We start from the raw sequence: 19,555 nt of genomic DNA, 5'->3' as shown, positions 1-19,555 counted from the left end.
GGGGTGGACATTACCAGCAGTTCATTCAATGGTTTTAACAAAATGTAGGAAGATGCAGTACCATGTGATTTTCTTTTCCTTTCCCCTAATGCTTTGATATATTGAACAAGACAAGTGGACATTGTGGACCTTCATGTGAATATTTAATAGAATCTTCCAGTAAACAATAAATGATAGTGATTGATACATGATAAACAGCCAGGTATGCTGTGCATCTCTTCAAAGCACTTTGAGTTTAGACTAAAACCAAATCTCATTCTTGCATTAAACACTTTAATTGCTTTTAAAAATTAATCAACAAGACAGAAATGTTGTAGAGGTAATATCCCTTCTTATTTTTTTGGTCACTTGATCCACTGTCAGCCTTGGATCACCTTCCATAAACTTTCAGTGACACAAGAAGTAGGGGCTTTTTAGCCCAATAATTTTCAGTAAGGCTTTCAATTAAAATCCATAAGGAATTTTCTTACCTATTAAATGCTCATTAAGTAAATGAAGATGAAAAATAGTTGGACATAGCAGTAATAAATACCATATTTTAAAGGGCTTAATTAAACTACTTAGACTCTAGCAAATAATGATTAGATGGATACAGAAAGGATGAACTGAAGCAACTCTTACTCCTAGGGCTAGAAAAAGCAGGCATGACAGTAGCCCCAGTATACTAAAGCAATGCTGCTGAGCCTTTCTTTCAGTCCAGGAAGAAGAGGGAAAAAAACCCAAACCTATTCCAAATTATACTGTGCAATGTTACCACAGTTGCTTTCTTTAACAACCAAATAAATGAATCCTCAAATTTAGAGCAAGTTTTACTGTATTTGTTGTTGTTGTGTGTGTGTGTCCATTATTCTCTGTCTGTGTACAGAAAAGTAGGATTACACAGCTTAGTTTCTAGCATCTTACAAAAAAAAAAAAAAATAAGGGCAGGAATGGTGTATTGAGGAAAAGCATCTTAAACATTCCACTAGAAATGAACCAATCATTAATATATGGAATGTACAACCCCAGTTCAGACTGGCTGTGAAAAACTCTCTGTATATAGCAGCAACCCACTAAGAAAATGAAAAGTTCAAACAAGAAAAGTTGGTAAATAAAACTGAAGGAGAAAGAAATTAATTTGGCTTCTGATAGAGGATGGGAACTCAGCAATAGATCTACTTGTGATTACATAGAGGATGCAGTCTTTTATTCCATGTAGTATAATTTTAGCTTCTTGACATTATTTCAGCAGGTTCAGGTCTTTTTTCTTCTTTCATAAAAAGAATACTTTTTTGCTGAGACCAAATGTTTACTACATTTTGTTCTTTTACGGTATGATCGGATTATAGTAATTATGTTGTTTATTCACCACATACTGCTCTGCTGCTACAGGTTTTCAAGAAGAGTTCAGATAAAAGAGTATTTTTATCTCAATTTGAATGTGAGGTAAAATATCCTGAGACCTCCCAGATCTCTTGCCTGCTGTGCCATAGCCTATCCCACCTTCTCCATGGCAGTTCTCTGCCCTTACATCCACTTCTGATTTGGAGGAGGAATGGGCTGTGCCAGAGAGGGAGGACTGGTCAGTGCTCGGGCTGCTGCCCTCCTCCACCGTACTCACAGTGGATGTGGGACTACCTCTCCCCACGCTGGTGCTGTCACAGCCCTGCATGAGCCAAGGGCAGTGCCACCACAGAGATGTCCTGCAGCTTGAGCCTCAGCTACTGATGGCGTCTGAGGAATGCTCTCAGACATCTCCTAACACACACATTCAGCAAGTCCAGTCCTCTTACGGTATCAGATGACTCGGGGGTATCTCACGACTCTTGAGTTGCAAGAATTTTAGAACAAAACAGGTTTTTTTGACAACATAACTTTTTGAAATAGCTTGCCTTTCTTTGTCATGGGACATAATCAGCTTCTGCTACATTTATGATGTCGAGAATCTGGAAAAAGAAAATTGAATGGGCTGATGGGCTTAAGCAGCATTGCACATTTAAGGTTTGCTTCTGTGCTTTACTTGCAGACACCATTGCTGTGTGTTTTTTCAGTACTTTAAAATGCATCAGAAGTGGTTATTTTCTTTTTATCTGAATGAGTCTTTAATCTGTAGTTACATATGCACTGGTAAGAAATGTTTATCATCTTTACATATTCTGGAAGAGGATGAGATCAGGCAGCAGCACCTCTCTTAGCAGCCCAGAGCTCAGGTACTGTGCTCCAGGGCTGAAAGATCAGCTGGAAGAACGTGCTCAGTGTCTGCATAATGTCTGCTTCTTAACATCACATTTAAATTCAAGGACAAGTATTTAGGTAATTACTGACACCTCTTATAAAAGCATAAACCAAAATAACCAAATGGGTATGATCAGGCAGTGCTACTTTTTTTTTTTTTTTTTTTTTTTTTTTTTTTTTTTTTTTTGTAGCAAAGAATTTTTTGTTGTAATTTAGTTTTTGGGGGATTTTTACAAGTATATAAGCTTGCTTGAAGCCAAGTGAATACAATTTGCACAAAGAAGGAAAATACAGTTAAGTGAATATACACACACACCTTTCCAAGTCCAGATGAAAATACAAGACTCCCTGTAGAATGTGCATGTAACATTGTTTGCAACCTTTTCCCTATTCTGGACCTCATAATTTAAATAACTACTCACTGGACATGATTGTGCAGTACCTGTTTCCCTCCTGCTGTTGTCATTACAGGAATGATCTTAAAATTCCTTTTGGTTTGTCTTATGTCAAAAAATTTCATAACAAAAAATACCCCTCAGCACTGCATCTGCAGAGCATATTTTTTCATGAGCTGCAATAAGACAATCCTTAATCCACATACCAATCAACTTGTAAGAATATTCAATGACATTGTACAACTACAATGATCCATAGCTCAGTAACAGCAAAACAGCAACAATTTAAGAATTATTTTTATTTGAAGTTCTCTGGAAATATTCCTGTGATTAACGAGGGAGAAGAGAATATGCTTGCTCCATGTTGTATTAGTAATGGGCATGGGGTACTATGAACTCTCTTTGGATTTAATGGAAGTGTAGTCCTTGGGGTTTGAAAATTTACTCAGATTCAGAAATTCCGTGTCTGTTTTAGATGAAACAGAATCCATTAGTAACTGAGCCATCCACTAAAACCATGATTATTTTTTTCATAACTATGGGTTAGGCAACAAACTAAATTGCGAAGTTTGTTTCTTTGTTTAATAATGTCATCTACTGAAAAATGTGATCTTTACAATTTCTGCTTGTTCATGCATTAGGTGATAGGACTGTCACACCAACACACTGTCCACAGGAATTGTTCATGCACAATTTACCCCAGGAAACAAACGCAAGTCCCCATGGTTCTAGCCTGCAAGAAACAAAGCCTGAAGTCCAACTGCAGCAGTCCCGGTGTTTCTGAGCACAATCCCCACGAGCACAACGGCTTCAACCATTATCAAACCTGCTAATTTCAGCTGGCACTTGTAAGGCAGGTTCAGAACCTGGTTTTGAGCATCAGCTCACCACCATAGCCCCTCTGTGCATGGGCCTGCCCCAGGCTCTACATGGGTCCAGCTTGGGCACAGGCTCCCCTGGGCCAGGGCTGGATTTCTGTGAAATCCCGAATTTTCAGACGGTTGCAATTATTAATCATTTCCCAGACTAAACAATGGCCATTTTTATCAACAAAAGGTGAATAAAGGCCCCATAGGTAGGATGCATTATTTTTTATTAAGTGTTGAATTAATCAAGCTGTTGACCCAATGGGATACCATAAGCTTAAATTTAAGCAAATGCTCAAGTGCTGTACTAGAAAGAGAAAGAGAGAGAGAAGTGTCTGATGTCTTGACAGATCCAGCTCTAAAGGAAAATTAATGTTTTGTTCTAAGTTGAGACAATTCACTTCCCATTCTGAGAACTGCATGTATCCAAGACTGCAGTTCTTACACAGTCGTTCAGAAGTGGTAGTTATTTCCAGCCCTAGGGAAAAGGCACACAGCTGAACTGCACTCCAGAAAACAAAATCTAGTTTAACATAATCATAATAGTGATGAACTTCATTGAAGAAAGTGAAACAAAGATGTAAGATTTACTCTTGGAATGATTCTGATTTAAATTAAGGATTAATAAAGTTCATTAATTAAGTGCTTAACAGAAATCTATCTGATGTTGATAAATCATTTGTTACATTTGCCATGTGTACAAATTTTCTGTGATTTATGGCTCGTTAAATTGATTTCTTTGTGATTTCCCCCCTCTTCCCATTCACCCTAACCCTATTTCTCCTATTGCAGCAGCCATAGTTTTATTGTGCCTGTTATGATACTTCGCTGTCACTGAAGATAGTTATTCAGTTGTTTGCATGAAAAGAAACAAAAATATAGAGGGAGATATGTTAGTTCTACTGTTGTCATATGCTAAAAAACTAACAGTATGAAAAATAGAGCTTCTTGTTTATTAACATCCTGAATTTAACTACCATGTTTATAATGTGCTTTGAAAACATCTGGGGCAGTTTTTCTTCAAAACAAAACAAAAACACCCCGGTTCTAACAGATTTAAGTAAGAAGCACAGTCTTAAAAAAAAAATAAAAATAAAAAACCCACACAGGATGATGGTTACTTGAAGGCATGGTGAAAGTGAGGCAACGTTACAGAATTTGTAGTGGATGGAAAGGAGCGAGGAAAATGATGCAGCTGGTTTATGGCCATCCCACCAGCTGCTAGCTGAAGACCTTGCTGTTGGCCAAGGCCATTCAGCCTGTGTGATGGTTCTTCTGAGCCAAAGGCCATTGTGATGTCCCCAGTAGTGTTCTGGTTGTCACCTGGTGGGAGCTGCCAGAAGCCCATCACATGAGTGAGATCCATGAAAGGCAGGCTTGCAGTTTCAGCTGCTGCCTCTGTCTCTTTGTGCACTGGGTACTTGTTAGTATCCCCTACAGGCCCTGAGGAAGCTTCTTCCATAATGATTTTGTGGAGAGACTGAGGTTCTGGTAACGGCAGGTCCTCGAGAAGATGCACATTGTAACCTTTAACATCCACTTTTATCGGTAGATTCTTGAGGGATCCTGCGGCAAATGAGGTAGAACTAAGGTCATATTTGTTAGGCTGATGAAGGTTCAGGTTGATGGGGACAGCTGCTGAACATGGTGTGGGAGGGACAGCCGGGAGGCTGTCTGCACAGCCCATCCTTTGCAAGTGAGGAGAAGACTCAAGAGGAAGAGCAGTTTGTAAGCTTGACTGGGAATGAAGATGTGAACAGTTGTACTCCTCTGTTTCTGAACTATTCACAATCCCATTCGGCACAGGGACCCTTTCAGGAAGAGGGGACAGCATGCTGGCATCTTCCTTCAGTCTGTATGAAAAGAGCTGGTCAAGGAGACCCACTGAGTCACCATTCTGCAACCTGCTCTTCAGCAGTTCTTGTGGATGAGTCTTCCTGGTATGGCGTGTCAAGTGGTCCTTCCGCCCAAACCTCTGGGCACAGAACTGGCACAGGAAGTCTTTGCAGCCCGTGTGGACTACCATGTGACGTCGCACATCTTTACGGGTATAGAAGTGACGCTCACAGTGGTCACACTTATGTTTCTTTTCCTTCATGTTGCCAGTTGGTTTCCCTGCATGACTCTTGAGGTGTTCCAACAGAACCTCAGTACCACCAAATTCTTGGGCACACACCCTACAGGTGAGGTCCCCACTGGTGGCAGCATGAAGAGCCAAGTGTCTCTTATAGCCTAGCTTGGTGTTGTACTTCTTGCCACACTCTTCACACTTGAAGGCCATCTTGTTGGGGTCATGAGTCTGAAGGTGATTCTTCAGATGGTCTTTCCTATGAAAGGTCTTTTCACAGTAGCCACACTGGTGAGATTTCTGTGGAGAATGAGTGGCTGAGTGCCTAAGAGAAAAAAAAAAAACAAAACATAGACACAAAAAAGTTATTTGTGTTCACATTTATTCTAGTACATTAACTCTTGCAGCCTCAAAACTTGAAAACACTGGAATTCTTGAAGGAAGGCATTCCCACCACTTCTCAGGTTATTAGTAAAAGCCTACATTTGGTGAGGGGGAGGAAGGTGTCAATCATAAAGCATAGAGTAGCTTAAAACTGCTCAACATCATCTTTTTCAGTAACCACCATAATTAAGGGAGACTAGTTTTTGCCAATTCTATCAAAACCAGTAATAATAAAAACTGGACCTTGGGGATTAACTGTCACTAGAACACCCCCAAAGGAAAAAGATGTCCTTTTTTCCCCCCCACACCACCAGCAGAAAAGGAATGCCTTTGGAGCTGTACCTGAGCAGTTTATATTTGGAAATGAAGGCTTTTGTGCATCCGTGCTGTGAACACTTGTAGGGACGCTCCCCTTTGTGTGCATAAGTATGGACGGTGAGCTTGTCAATGGAATCAAATATCTTCCCGCAGAGTCGGCAGGGATAACTATCTGGCTGCTTCACTTCTTTTCCCTTCAGCAGTGAAGACCGACCATTTCTCCATTTAGGTATAAACCTTACGAGAGCACCACAAGTGCTTCCTGAGCTGGCACAGCTGAACTTTGCAGCAGAGGAACAGGAAATGGTCCCAAAGCATTGAGTAATGCTTTTGCCTAATGACGCTCCTCTCAGTTTCCCTTTGAGTTTGTTTTTTGCTTTTACAGGTCCCAATTTATTTGGTGGTCTGAACCTCGTAGGAAGGACTCGATCTTTATGGATGCACTGGTGAGATTCCAGCAGAGCAAAAGTTGTAAAAGTGCCTCCACAGCTGGAGCATATCCAAGGGTCTACGGGCTCTTTCTGCAATGAGAACAGAGACAGGTCTTTCTTACTAAACATTCTAAGGAAGGGTCATATTCTTCTCACTCATCTTGTCCTGTGCTTTTCTAAGACCCATTATTGTCTCTGGTGATATTTACTTCCATGTGCTACCACCTAGTTGTTCAACTGGCAGTAGATTGTGTCTAGGAGTAAAAACTCAAAGATAAGGTAAGGTTGGCTAAATACTATATGTTTTTGTTTAGCATTTACTGTAATGGTCCTGAGTCCTTCATATTTGTTTACCTGTGCTTACTGAATTTCAAAGTCTCTACATTTGTGGCATTTATGGAATTACTCATAAACCATTGTAAATCGCCCTTTATCTTTGGTCTGACATAGTTTATCTGCTATTTCAGCCACACAAAAATGGGATGGGTTTCTGTACAAAAATGTAGTTTAGCCATACAGATTTCCTTGTGTCTTGGGCTGACTCCATGCTTTACCACACAGCAATGGTCAATGGCTCCAGAAGAGACTTCCTCACTTTGCCTGACATTTGGCATTAGACTTCCATTAACTGGATAAGAAACACCTTAGGTTTAGGGATCTCAAGCCTATCCTGATTTAAAACCTTTTTTTTCTTGTTTTTGCAGACAATCTATTATTTGGAAGTATTCCTTCCATGGAAATAAGAGCTCTACTGGATTCAGTTGAATTCACTTTAAATACTGATATTATAAACATGCCGATGAAAAACAATTACCAAAAAACTCCCATCACTGATTAAATACACTTCCAATTAATGCATGACCATGCACCTCCTCAACTTCATCTACCTTTTATCTAAGTTTCTCATAAACTGTCCTTTTCCCTTGCTCTTGGGCTAGCTTGCTCTGGAAAGCATGGTGAGGCTGTATGAAATCCATCTTTATTTCCAAACTGAGCCCTCCTCTTTGCTCAGACTCGTGTCTGATGCTGTGGCTCACCCTCACCCTCCTTCTGGGGAATATTCTGAAGGCCTCACAAGCCTTCTTGGAACATGAATTCCTGGTTCATTTGTATTCCTGGTTCATTTGTTTCACATTCTTTCTAGATTAAGTATTGATTTTCACAGCCATGTTTTCAACACTTAACAAACTTCTATCAGTTTAAGGATTTCTGCTATGATAGAGAAGGGAAGGTATTTGAATTAGTAGAGAAGGGTTACTGAACAGGAAAGACTGAAATAATTAGTGGGCACTCTGGCCAATCAGAGCAAAAGAAGGGGAAATGGTGAAAAAAGTCTGAGGCTTGACAGCTTAATTATCAAAAAATTATCGCCCATCTTAAGTCTTTCCAATACATCAAGTGGTGCCACGTACTTCAGACTATATCTGATGGCTCCATTGGATTACAAACACAGGACAGGAAGATCAGCCTTTCTCTGGATAGCTGCTTGGCTAAAATTGCTAAAAGTACTCTGTGGCCTACACTTGCATTACTAGAGTTCTATAAACAGAGCAAACATGTAAATAAACCATCATTTACTATTTCTAGTGATGGCTTCAATAGAGAGTAGGGGTACTTACTGCTACTGGAGGCAAAGGAGAGACATCTGATTCTTCTTTAATGAAGACTGCAGAAGCTTCCATAAATTTGGCATAATCGGCAGCATACCATACTTTCAATTCTGTGTGGGGTTCAATTGGCTGCGTATGGAAAAAAACAGCAAATGTTCACTTGTGTCAATTTTCCTAAACCAAACAATAAGAAAAATAGGAGGGGCAGGGATGTGCAAAGGATGGTTTTGTCCTTACCCAAACTGCATTTTTTGATTCTGTTTAAATTATCGGTAACTTAGTTTCAAGATTCAAGCACTTTTTGAGCATTATTGCCTGCTTTCTTGATTGACACTTTCTGTTTCTAAAAGTGGAATTGTATATGCAGAGATTTGGGGCGGGGGGGGGACCCTGTAGCAGGAGGGATGCCTCAAAGCTCAAAACCTTTGCACAGTGAGATATATTTGTCTGTGATGTTCAGACATCCATCAGTCTTTCCAAGCAATATACCATGCCCATTCCTTGATATCTGGAAGCCCACTGGACACAACACTTAACTACAGAGTACAGGCAAAGGAAAAATGCCTTGTGAATGCACAAGATGTTGGATGCCTCCTGGATATGTCACACTGATCATGGGGGCAGAGCTGATCAATATGTGGACTGCGAGGCAAATTGGCATCTTCCCCGGGCTGGCTCTAATGTGCCAGGCTTGCTATGAGCGTGCTTTACTGTAACTCTGTCCTCCTTCCACTGAAGCCTTCCCCCCCAGGATTAAGGGAGCCCATAATCTGCAGTGTCCCATCCAGTCATGCTTACCCAAATCTCTCCTTGGACTGGACTATGACCCCTTCTGACAAATACTTTCAGTCAATAATACAGCAGAGAGAAGAGGAGAGGCATGATTACACTCACTGTCTAAAGATCTATTAGTTCTTTAAATGCAAAAGAGAAAACTAAACTTTGGGGTCAAGACTTATATTACTTCCTGATCCTATACACAATTTTCTTCATCTATAATAAAAACCAACATTGCTGCCACAGGGGTAGAGCCAAACTGCACTATACTTGTAGTTTTATTTTAACTAAGGTAAACTCGTGCCACAAAAAAAAAAAAAAACAAACCAACCAACCAAGCAATCAAACAAACTAATCCAGAAAGAGAGCAGCTGAGTCTTATTCTAGAAAATGTGACATCATAAAATCCCCTTATTTTGTAATATTGGTGGGATAAGCAGGGTAGGGAAAAGATAATGTAGATTGTGAATGCAGACAGGTGAGGGGTTAATTGTGGGTTTAGTGCTGAAAACTGAATTTTGTACTGTCTGTTAGCAGACACAAGCCTGCCTGTTACTACAACCAGTGTGGGTTGGGTGTACATTTTGATAACACCTGGCCTAAACAGAAATGGTCTGTCCTGAATTCTCCACTCAATTAAGGACATGAGGCAGAGCTATTAAGTAGGAGGCTCATCATGCATTGTGAGACAAAATGTTTAAGGATGTCTTCGGACCTTGGCCTGTGACAACTGAGACTGATACTCACAAAAAAACTGCTCAGCATGACGCTGTCAGTACTTTCTGCCCAGCATTCCTAGACCAGCAGCCATCTCCTTTATGGGAAGCTGAGGGCTGATCAATGTGACTTTGAAGGGAGAGCAAGTGCATCAGTGTGTGAAACAGTCAAGTAATTAAAAAACTTTAGTCTCAGTAAAACTGACATTATATATCAGTAACCAAATCCACTACAAGTAGTCTTTTACTCTGTGCCACCAGTGACAATAAGAGAATAGGGATCAGAACTGGGATCAGACCATCAGCAAACATGGATGATTTTTATTTCCTCACAGTTCTATACCTTTTAAAGCATTTATTTCTAAGGACTGCAGCCATTAGGTCAGAAAGTAAGCTAATGGTGGTGTCAGGATTCCACTTACACATCTGCTTTAGTAGCTGTAGTCTCATGTCACTGAAATCCCATTTTTTTGCAAAAATAGTGGGGAAAGGACGCAATGCTACTCCTATCTTTATCCACTTTACTAAAAATGTCTTGAGAAAGTATCTTCAGACTCAGCCCTAAGTCAGCCCCACAGCATGACCAGCAGGGTGTGCCTAAGTGTAGCACAAGGCCATCACATTCATTGACCAGGACAAATCTGCAGGATGCCACAGCACCCTGAATGATACTGGGATTTGGGAAAAATAAAACCCAAGTAATGCCCTACGACCCACAGCACAGCAGAGGTTCCAAGACACAGCATCATCCTAGGACACTCTTTGTGTCAGTGCACAGGATGCAGCTCTCCATTAATGCCAATGTGCAGAGTTCTGCTGAAGTCAGCAGAGAGCTGGTTCAATAGAATTTAAATTATACTGGAAATTTTAAGTTAACAGTTTGTAACAACTACTTCTTGAAAAAGTTCATGCTTTCCAAATACAGTATGAATAATCCTGTCAATTTTACAAGCATGTAATGCACTTCAAATCAAGTTGAAACCTCAAATTATATGGACTGCATGAGAATCTCAAACACAGCCTAAATATGTCTCAAAGTAGCATATACTATTTCACATTATTCTTTTTTTTTCTTAATAATTATACTGATATTAATCCCCAAATCAACTATACTCCATACTGTTATAAAAGTCTTTAAGGGCATGAAATGTTATTCTCTCACCACCACTATACAGTAAATATTTTTCTCACTGTGCAGGTGGAGAAACAAAAATGGAGGAAAAAATGTAAATACTACTATGCCACAGAAATGTGTGTCAATCTTGGATATGAAACTGAAATGCTGGATTTTAATTCATAGTAACGACTTTTCACTAATAATCTTTTTTTTTTAATTTTAATGTTGCTCACAATGATATACAAGCATGATGTTCAACAGATAGATTTCTGTTTCCCCAAGTCCCAAGTGTGCAAGAGTTATTTCTGATTAAAACCAACTCTGCCTAAGAAAATGGCCAAAACAATAAAAACCAAGACTGCATGTTCTAGTTTCATTAATAAACACAGAATACCTTGTTCTCTCATTTCAGACAAGGATGCAGTTCAGAATCTCTAACATAAACTGCTAATTTCATGGCAACATTGCAGAATTCTAAGTTATGCAGTTAAGTCTTCAGGTTTAGTGAGCATGGAAAATTGTACAGGAATATTCACTCAACACTTTGTTCCTGAGCACATGGTAAGGTGCTCAGAAAACAATATGTGTCCAGAAATGTAATAAAATATAGGAATTTGTTTGTTGTTTCCAGAATGAAGAACTGTTGAATGCAACAATGCCAAATAATCCCACCATAAACACCTACCTGGCATTAAAGAGCATTCAGTTTAAACACTATCATAAATGATTTTTATCTTCCCTCAGCTCAGTTTCTTCACTACCCACAATAGCGAGCACACAACACCTTTTCCTGACAAACCCCATACACTTGCTTTACTACAGATTAAATTACATTAAAGGTGGTATGTAAGTAATCATCCAATTAGCAGAATATAATCAATCCGTCATTGTAAAAGAGTTAGTCTTTCAGAACCTTTGTCTATAAATTTCCTTTTGGATGACAGGTGGAGCACTGTAGGTTTAACTACCTTAACTGTTGTGAAGTAGACTTCTCCACAGTGCTGATAAGCCACAAGGGTCTGTTCTTCTTGGTTCCGGGCTAGCCGGACAAACATCATCCAGTTTCCACAGTCCTCATTGGGAGTGTCCAGAAAGTACTTCCCTCCATCTTTCAATACCTGAAACAAAGTGGGGAGGATGAATATGATAAAACCAAGTCCGGTGCAGAGGCACATTTATTTTCTTTAATTTGCAATCACAGCTATCAATTATCTACCTTGTCTTGGTCATATGTCCCTTGAAATCATGGTTGTTTTGAAATAGATCACTCTTAATGAACACTGAGTGCAAAAGAAATTAAAGAATGAATACCTGCTGAGCACCCTGCTACTAAAATAACTGCAGGCCTTTGTATGTTTTTTCCATTTATAGTTCATCATTTTTATGTTATATAAAGATAATATTACAAGAACTAAGTGCAGGCAGGTAGAAAGATAAGCTTTATGCCCTAATCTACTTCCTGAGCATGCGATAATCTCAAGCTTCAGTGCTACCACGTTTTGCATGGAACAATTGTATGGCTTGTGTTAATAAGTTCAGAGAGGTAACATACAACATAATGGCATTTTAACAGTCTTCTCTTTTTTCTCTTAACAATGCAAAAGTAAATACAAATGAACAATTGGGCCAGAAATATCTTTTTCTTCCTTTACTTCATTCTTCCTTGATTCCCCTCCAAGAGAATGCCCCTATGAGGCAAAAACTACTGACCTCAAAGAAGTCAGTTGCTTTTCTGCAACAGTGCCTCAAACATGGACAGACAAAGCTGCACAACTGATGTCAGCACAGCTTGTATTTGTTCTACTAACCACATAACTGAGCAAGTAACTGCAAAAAAAAAAAAGTTGCATTTTCATTGCTTCTGGGAACTATTTTATCTAACTTCATCATGTTTCCGATGAAAGCACCTGCCTGTTGGACAAGTTTGGTCACATATTCATGCTAGGGAGAAGTCAAGGCAGCTACTGCTGTCATGTAGGAAATCTGGGACTCTAATCTCCTCTTCTGAAGAAACAGTCCATTCATCAGCCAGAGCTGTGCTTATCACTGTATACTTTTAAGCAAATGGTGCTGACTGATAGAGGATAGGGTGTGGTTTACAATGGCTTGGTGAAGAGGAAGGAACTGGGTGCTTAGCTCATCCATCCATTGTTAGAGAAGTACATTTTCTGCATTTCTAATAGTGTCTAATCAAAATACTGATGATATTTAGTAATAGAGAAGATCAAACCTTTTCTGGTGTTCACATGCGATGAAAATCCCATAGACAGACAATGTTATTTTCCTGGCAGATGATTCCCATGATTTCCATGTGCAAATTGATTTTACAACAACTACTGAAGCTATTACTACTTTGAAGCTCTCAAACTAAAGTTCAGAAGTATTTCCTCACAACACAGTGTTTTCCAGTCCCAGGCTACTGGAGAAAGCTCGAATAAAGACACAGAATGTGTCACAGGACAGCTGCTGCTGGAGTCTCTCTATTCGGGGGTGAGAGGGCCTGATAGGAAATGCAAAGTCTGGAAGAACCATGACCTGTTGGGAAGTCCTGACAGGCTGTGGCTTGACCATGGACTCACTGTATGACACAGAGCTGTGCTCAGCCACGACCCTGACAGCAAAATGCAAAGACTGGGGCTCAGTGGATTGCAATCAACTGCAACTCCTAAGGAATCCCTGTGGGAAAGGATGTCCATGTAGATTTGTATAAGCTGGGCTAGTCCAGAGAGGCCATGTTTTTGCTGGATAAAGTACAAATAATAGTGTCACAGCCCAGGTACAACAGTCGGTACCTATGTGAGCAGCAACAGAAGGTACCAGCCCTAAATAACAATCTGATTAAATAAACTGAGGTAGTGCACTGTGCAGCAAACTCCATATATAAATTAGCAATTATTTGAATTAATAACAATAACATTTAAAAATAATTAAGAAGTGTTTCCCTATCTGTTTCTCCCTACTAAGCCAGTGCCTTAGTGTGTATTTCTGTCACTCTCGCTAACTCAGTGCACAAACTCAAACCTCCCAGTGGTATGGTGCAAAGCACAAATCCTTTTGTGTTACCTGGGAAGAAAGTTCAGTAGCCATGCTCCCTGAAAAGCTTATCAAGTGCTATCAGACTGATAGGCCTAACACTCTAGAAATGGTAAAACTAGAAAGCAGGAAACCTAACTTCTAGAAAACAGAGTATACAGGAACATTTGGGTACTTCAGGTTATGCTGTATTGCCTAATAATGTGATTTACATTCACACATCAAAAGTACAAATAATGAACTAGATCAGATGGCAAATTGACTGATTAAAATACCTAAATAAGTATGAGCTGCTAAAGACACATATGCACTCCATAGAAAGGCAGTGGGTTTTTACCTGCAGGACTAGTCTGCTCTCATCATAGCAGGTCAGTTTTGTAGACAGTTGGCCAACATAAGGGCCAAATTGTGTTCTCTTCTGTATTACTTTCTTTGCAAATACACCAAGAACTGTGAAGAAAACAAAGAGCAGTCTAATATTAGTACAGACATCACAAACTATTTCTTGTATGCTCACAGCTGTGAAAATGGAAACGAACAAAATAGTGCAGAACACAAGGATTCCTTCTCTAGACAAATAAACCCACTAAATAATTCTAAGGTGAATAATATAAAAAGGATGTAAATAGGCACTGATTTTTTTTTTTTTTAATGGGAACTACATCGAATAAAAAGGTACCAAAAATCCATGACAGGATGTTAAACTGAGTATGCAACACAAACTTGTTGCTACTCCTCAATCTACAAACTGACGTTAACCATAGTCCTCTGCCTTTTGGCACAATTTGGGAGGCTGTTCTCTCCCAATAAGAGTGGAGTGAATCTATAAAAACACAGTATTAGCCTTCTTAATAATTCCAGTTATTCCACTGCCTGATCAATGGAGTGACAGTGTAGGCATCTTGTCATTCTCTGTCTGAAAAGCAATCTAGGCAGGACTAATTTTCCACAGGTAGCTGTGGAAAATTTGCACACTAATCATTCCTCTGTTAATGTTTGGGCATTCAAATTGCTTTGCTTTCACAAGGAAATAACAGTCTTTCTACAATATGAAGTGAAAATGCTGCAGAAGGTAAATTACCCCACTGTGATCTCTTGAGTTTGCAGGGGGTGGATAAGGGATATCATTTACCATTTTGTTTCTGACCTTTCACTGAATACTTTTTCCTGTTTTGCATGCTTGGGGAAAAGAGAAAAAAAAGTGATAGTGCATGGCTGTTATTATTAGATACAAATTCAACATTCATTAAACTTGAATTGACTGAACAGAGCTAACTGGTTGCTCACAGCTAAATGTCACACCAGCTCTGGCTAATGTCCTGCCATCAGTTGATGTGTCTGTTACCAGAAATCAGTCACAAAAAACAGTAGCTGACTGTGAGCTTTAGCTGTGCTCAGCTGAAAACAGTCTTCATAACGTTAATGCCCAATGATTATGCTTTGAGTTACTCATGAGAACAGGCCAGTGTCTTTGTCTCCTTTTTCTCAAACGTGGGAAAAAGAGCTAAATTACTTACTCTGCTGGTTTCCAGCTCTCAGCTCCAACACTCGCAAAGTGAGGTAGTGAGGAAGGGTGAGGCGGGCTCGGCTGGGAATAACCCTATCTTTAGCCCTGATGAGTGGTCCGTGGAGTTTGCATTCTCCTATAAGGCTTTTACCGCAATCCTCACACCCTACAAATCCAGAAAAGGGAACCTGTTACTAAAAATGACATACTGCTTTCCAATTTTGTCTCTTCTAATTTTGTCATCTTGAGAACACATCTGGAATTACGAATGCTTTTCTTCACATCAGTCTTCTACATAAGGTAGTGAAAAGATTATCTGCAAGTCAAAAATAAACAAGGAAGGTTTAAAATAACACCTCCAAGTTTGTGCTTTCTCTCCTGAGCAAATTGGTGGGTCCTGACCTCCAAAGATTCATACATTTTCTCATATGGAGGTGTCACAAACAGTGCCTTTAGAGACTAGGATGGGAGCAAAACTGGACTTCACTGTAAAGACACACATATTTATACAGAAATGTGGACAAAGTTGTTAGCAATAAGCTAGGTAAGGTTGGTCCCTTCCAACCTTACCTATTTTGTGAATATGAAATTCTGAAATTTGCAGAGGTCCAAGGAATCCAAAAAAGATTTTGTGTCTGCTGCACAGACCATTCTCAGTAGAAGACGAGACCCTCAGAGTACCAGGAGAAATGAGTATGATGCGTGCTACAGCCACAGCTCAGCTGACAACCATGCAGGGGCAGCCTCCTCATAGGCTGCTCTGCCTGTGGAAGTAAGGAAAAGGGGCACACTGCATCTCCCAGCTGTTGATTCCCAATAATGACATCTGCAGGCTGAACACACAGACCATCCAGAGAACTCATTAAAGAGAAATACATGTCTGCAAACTGACTTTCCCCTGGCACAGTGAGATATTTTTGGTTCAGTGCAGCTCAAACTGGTTGCCAGGGAAACTCATACAGAGCAGTGACAAAACTGAGCAATGAGACTTTCCAGCAGAAGGTCATCTCAGCACTGGTGTCACACAGGGCGATGGGAAAAAGGGGACTTCTTGCACAAAACCTTTTTATAGACAGTAGAAACCAAACCAGTGAGCCAACAATGCTTTACGACTGAGTTAAAAAGAAAAGCTGATATTGGTCATCCATGACTACCTCGTTTTGTTTTCCTTCTGAAAACTCTACTGAGCAAGTCTATTCAGTAAGTGACAATACAGAGCAGAAGAGGGGAGCCAGAACAGCCAGGAGAGCCCAAGGGAGCACTGTAGCAGAGATGAGGCTTCCTCACAGACAGGGGCTCATAACATAACCAAGGGGCATAAAGGACTCAGGAGACACTGCCTGGGGAAACATCAGAGATAGTCTTTGGAAAAGGACAGTAGCACCAGAAATGTCATATTCAGGGAACCTCAGAAAGGTTTCTGTTTGTAAACACAAGCTGGCACTTGACTAAAGGCACCTTGAGAGTCTAGTCCAAAATCTCCCCAGATAAGCCTGAAGTATTCCCACCCAGTTCTTTGGGCTCTCCATCAACTCCAGCTGAGGAGATAGACTTGTGTGCTGGTCAGGCTGCAGGCACTACAATAGTCTACAATACAACTACAATTATTGAAACTACAATAGTATGTTTCAATAATTTGTGGACCATGGAAGTTTTCTTCTTCCATGGCTTCCAGGCTGCACACTTGCACTGTGAATAGCTGGAAATCATTACTTATTTTTGCTAGTGCTACAGATAAAGAATATGCCCCTTACAGCCACCACTTAAAATGCACAAAAAGCCCAACAATATAGCTTCCAGGTAGATTTTTCTTGTTATACATTTGTTTATGTACCCATAAGTCCTTTACAGTTGGGCTGCAAGAAAATAAAAATATTTCCTTGGTGATTTACCTTAACTGGCTTTTTAATAAATTCACCTTTCTGAGGGGCAACAAAATTATGAGGGCTTCCTGAGCTTGCTTGGAATAATAGTGACTTTGTCTCAAGTCAAACAGCTCCTGCTTGGAGAGTCATTGTATGCAAACGGCCGAAACACATCACCAAAAGCAAAATGGAGACAAAGAACTGCTGTTAGAGGAAGGATGTGTCTAATCATAAAGTACACGACCTTATCAATCCATGCCATACCTCTGTGATTCATCACTAGCAAGCTCCTGAGCAAACCTTGCAGCTGCCCCAAGGCAGTACCCACCTCCAAGGCTCCAGGGTGGGCAGCTCCCAGGAAAGCTGGAAAGGAAAAGCAAGGGGAAAAGGGTATCCCTTGAATCAGCTTCCAGATTCTGCAGTAGTGCTCCATTAGCTAACCCTCCTTGGTCCTCCAGATCCAAGATATAGGTCTGAAACGATTCACACATGGGTAGTAGAGAGTCTCTCCTCTAAAATCAGGAACCGCTTTTCATTGAACTGGGTGTTGAGCAAGGGTCTGCAAGCTGAGCAGCCCCACAGACAGCTGCCTTGGCAGGACACTCAGCAGCAGCACAGAGACATCAGCTAGCCCTGCACAAAACTACCTGCAGAGCTGGAAGCTCTATTAAGCACCTTGCTAGCATGGCCTGGGATTCTGACCTGGCACAGCTGCCCAGCACCTTGAAATATGAGATTAGCTCAGTTAGTTAGAGCATGGTGCTAACAACACCAAGGCTGAGGGTTCAGTCCCTGTACACTTAAGAGTTTGACTTGATCACACTTGTGGGTGCCTTCCATCTCAAAATATTCAGCAATTCTGTGAAATATCCAGAGCTGTCCAACATTTGTTCTAAGGTTTTCTATGTATATGGGTCACGAAGATAACTAGAATGAGTTAAGTTATTTAATAACAGGCATACTGGAATTACATTCACTACACAGTATTTCTGACCCCACACCAACATGTTAGTGCCCTGACAGCAAATTTATTGCATTCTAAAAATTGCCAGGTGTACCAGAAAAACAGGATTGGAACACTACAAATAGAATAACTTTAGGAGCTATGAACTAACAGTGCAAAACTGTCAAGTTCACATTCTTTCTCAGAGACAATTACAGGCCAAGTAATGATCTTTCACATTTCAATGCTAAATTACAGATGTCATTGGCAAAGGAATGTACATAGAGCCACAGCACAGAGTTTGTAAAGCTCACACAGATTTTATGCCACTTTTTAACTTGGCTAATTAAGCAAAATATATTTTTTCAACAACAGCTTCAGAACACACTTTAACCTGTTCTGAAATAGGGTGCATACAGCTACAGAAACAACATACACTTTGTTGTATTAGCACTAGAAATGAAAAACACTTGGTCAGAAAAAACACTTTCTGCAAAGAAGATTTCTTCTGCTTTTTGCTAGGCACCTTAATACCTCAACACTTTTTCAGTTTCCTTACTCCCTTAAATAGTATTTACACAAACAAAATTAATGGACTTGAGGTCATGTGCAAACATGCAAGAAAAAGTAAAATTGCCACTATTCCTCTGCTTTGTTGTGATTTAGATGAGTAGGCAACAAAAAGAAATAAACAAGATTTGCAGGAGTTACAAGCTGTTAAAAACCAGACTGTGTCATTTACTACATCCTCAGAAAAACAATGCTATATTGTCCCCTAGAGGGTACTTCTTCATTCTTCCTCTGTCTTGGCAATGATTCGGAAAAAATTCCTTTATAAAATAATGCCTTTTTATCTATCTGTATATAAAACTGCACAAGCTAATAGATCTCGCAGCTGTTAAGATATTTATTTTGCTGGACCTCCCTGCAGCAGAGGGGAGGCAGGCGAACAGAAGAGCCCAGCCCTGGAGCAGGTGCGGGCTCTGAGCAGGTTGCGGGTGCGCAGCCACCACCTCAATCGCAAGGACAAGGCGCTCACCCCCGCCAACCACCGCTGGAGGGGCTAAGAGAAGGGTGGGTACATCTCCCGAACACCCCCAGCTGGTATCCCTGCACCTGAATGCCTCTGCTCCCAATTCTCCCACGTATTGGGAGGCATGGTTGGCAGCAGCCAACCCCTGGCTTTCCCCTGCTCTTTGGTCATCACAAAACTGAGACCCGCTGCGCGCAGGATGCGCTCCCACCACATGGGCTGACTGCACACTGGTAGCTGAGCTCCCAGGGAGGAGAACGGGCTGTGAGTGTGGCTCA

At 40.5% G+C, this 19,555-nt stretch overlaps 1 protein-coding gene across 4 annotated transcripts in view; it reads right to left on the bottom strand.

The window, feature by feature from the left end:
• Nucleotides 1-121: 121 nt before the first annotated feature.
• The window catches only part of PLAGL1 (PLAG1 like zinc finger 1), a 48,046-nt gene continuing 28,612 nt past the window's right edge, over nt 122-19,555 (bottom strand). For all 4 annotated transcript variants that reach the window (XM_064413452.1, XM_064413453.1, XM_064413455.1 and 1 more), the window contains 6 exons: nt 15,447-15,602; nt 14,267-14,379; nt 11,865-12,014; nt 8,296-8,415; nt 6,270-6,766; nt 122-5,868 (listed from right to left, as the gene is read on the bottom strand). In XM_064413452.1, coding sequence (XP_064269522.1) covers nt 4,593-5,868; nt 6,270-6,766; nt 8,296-8,415; nt 11,865-12,014; nt 14,267-14,379; nt 15,447-15,602 — 2,312 coding nt within the window. In that variant the 3' untranslated portion in view covers nt 122-4,592. The remainder of the gene's footprint in view (nt 5,869-6,269; nt 6,767-8,295; nt 8,416-11,864; nt 12,015-14,266; nt 14,380-15,446; nt 15,603-19,555) is intronic.

Source organism: Passer domesticus, chromosome 3 (assembly GCF_036417665.1).
Source record: "Passer domesticus isolate bPasDom1 chromosome 3, bPasDom1.hap1, whole genome shotgun sequence".
Classification (NCBI taxonomy): domain Eukaryota; kingdom Metazoa; phylum Chordata; class Aves; order Passeriformes; family Passeridae; genus Passer; species Passer domesticus.
The sequence above is the reverse complement of the archived record's forward strand: the minus strand, read 5'-3'. Positions and strand labels throughout refer to the sequence as shown.